At 27.9% G+C, this 2,332-nt stretch overlaps 1 protein-coding gene across 1 annotated transcript; it reads right to left on the bottom strand.

Annotated features, from left to right (window-relative positions):
• Positions 1-419: 419 nt before the first annotated feature.
• On the bottom strand, positions 420-1,871 carry LOC139500105 (uncharacterized). The gene has a single exon (XM_071288843.1). It carries the CDS (start codon positions 1,869-1,871, stop codon positions 420-422), a length of 1,452 nt encoding a protein of 483 aa, XP_071144944.1.
• Positions 1,872-2,332: the final 461 nt, after the last annotated feature.

Raw genomic sequence — 2,332 nt, 5'->3', positions numbered from 1 at the left:
AATGATCTTAGCTTACCCGAATAATCCAGTCGTTATATTACGATCACTTCGATCACTCCATTAACCATTTCCTCGAGAAAGAATAAGAATAAGAATAAGAATAAGAATAAGAATAAGAATAAGAATAAGAATAAGAATTTTATTAGTATAAAATCCAAACAATAGGATTGTTACTAAAATATACAACAAAAACAAACAAACAGACAGTGGCATATTAAATACAAAACGATAGTCATTAAACACTACAAACATGTAGCATTGAAAGAAAAACAAAAACATAGATTATTAGTATTAATTATAATACTATTTTTGACAGCATGCCTCCTCTTTAAAATTATCAATTAAAATATTATGCTAATGTTATAAAAAATATGTTATAATATATATAACATTATAAGTTGAGCCATCAATTACACAGTTCATATATTGACATTATAATTGTTTCTTTCATTATACATTTCACTTATGTAGTTAACAATGATAAGTAAAATATCACATTCTTCGCAGGAAAATATAAAATCAAATTTGTTTTCTTCACTCATTGAATTAAAACAGGGGACAATACTAGATATTTCATCAAACATTTTGATCCTAGTTTTACTAATTTCTGAACATGTTATGATAAAATGAAATTCATCTTCCACCTCTTTATGGCATAAAGGACATATTCTATTTTCTAAAGCTGTTTTGTTGTATCTACCACGTTCAACAGCCAGCATACTATTACTTATTCTTATTTTAGCATAATTTTTTGTAACATTTTTATCTAAATTCAATAAAAGGTACTTTTCTAGTTCATACTTTACTTTAAATTTTCTGTAGGTTCTTTGTTTATTTCCATTTATTGAATTATCATCATTAAAGAGACAATTTCTCCAAAATATAATGTAATTTTCATTGAGCTTCTTCACGATGGCTAAAAGTAATCTTTTTTTAGAGAAGGTACATTGATTTTCCCAAACATGAGTGAAATTCAATTTTGAAAGTAGCATTTTAACTTTTGAAGCAAATCCATCATTTAACTGCTTGTTAGCTTTATAAACATTATATAATAATGACTCATTTTCATTTGACTTTAAAATATGTAACCAAAATCCTACAGAAGACTTAAGGGCCTGTATACCAATAGGGTACATTCCCAATTCAGCTAATACAGCTGTATTTACTGCCTTTGAATTAACATTTAGAAGACCTTTCGCAAATTTTATTTGGAGTTTTACTGATTCCATAGATAAATATTGAGATTCAAGAGTTTTGTTGTTCTTCACAATATTTAGCGACCATATCTCACTACAATACAGTAATATTGGGCTAACACAAGAATTAAATAGTTTCATATGGGGGAAAACATCCATCTTATCTGAGTAGAGTATTTTTTTTATACAAAACAATGCCTTAGAAGCTTTTTTACATAGGAGATTTACTGCATTAGTGAAAATTCCTAATGGCTTGAATAGTATACCTAAATATTTATATTCTGTGCAACATTCAATTACTTCATTATTCAATACAAACTTGTCTTTAGTAAGTTTTTTACCACTTTTATTAAATATCATTGTTTTTGTCTTGTCAAGATTGACAGTCAAGTTCCATTTTTCACAATAAGTATTTAATTTGTTTAGACAATTTTGTAAACCTTCTGAGGATTCTGATATTAATACTAAGTCATCAGCATATAAAAGACTAGACAATTTTATGTCATGTAATGTTACAGGATCACATGTGTTATCAAACATTGAGGTTAAATCATTTATATAAAAAGAAAATAAGGTAGGACTTAGAATGCAGCCTTGTTTTACTCCAACTGTGGAAGGGAACATATTAGTAATGCCTTCAGTGACTTTAACTGCAAATAAAACTTCTTTGTACATATCTTTTAGAATATTAAAGAATGGTCCATTTATCTTATATTAAGCAAGTTTGTGCAACAGAGCCTCTCTATTTATTGTGTCAAAAGCTTTTTTAAAATCAATAAAAAAAAGAAAAGTAGTGGATAGAGGGCGCTGAATTATTCGAGTTAGATCTTAGCTAAAAAAAAATTATTATAAGTATTGAATGCTTCTTTTTGTAACTTTATAGGGTTGTAAAAGCGTTGATCGTGCGCACATTTTTAGAATGAAGCGCTTCCGCGCTTCATACAAAATGTACTTCGGTCCACGCTTTTACACCCCAATAAATTTACAAAAAGAAGCATGCAATTCTTAAATAATGAATCGGTTTTTGAATTATAGTTGTTGGTTAAGTCAGGAATATGACAGTTTTTGTCCATTCGTTTTTGATGCGTTTTGTTATTTGATTTTGTCATGTGATTATGGACTTTCCCAATTGATCT

Source organism: Mytilus edulis, chromosome 13, assembly GCF_963676685.1.
Source record: "Mytilus edulis chromosome 13, xbMytEdul2.2, whole genome shotgun sequence".
NCBI classification, from domain to species: Eukaryota; Metazoa; Mollusca; class Bivalvia; order Mytilida; family Mytilidae; genus Mytilus; species Mytilus edulis.
Note: the sequence above shows the minus strand (reverse complement) of the source record. Positions and strands in the feature narration are given on the sequence as shown.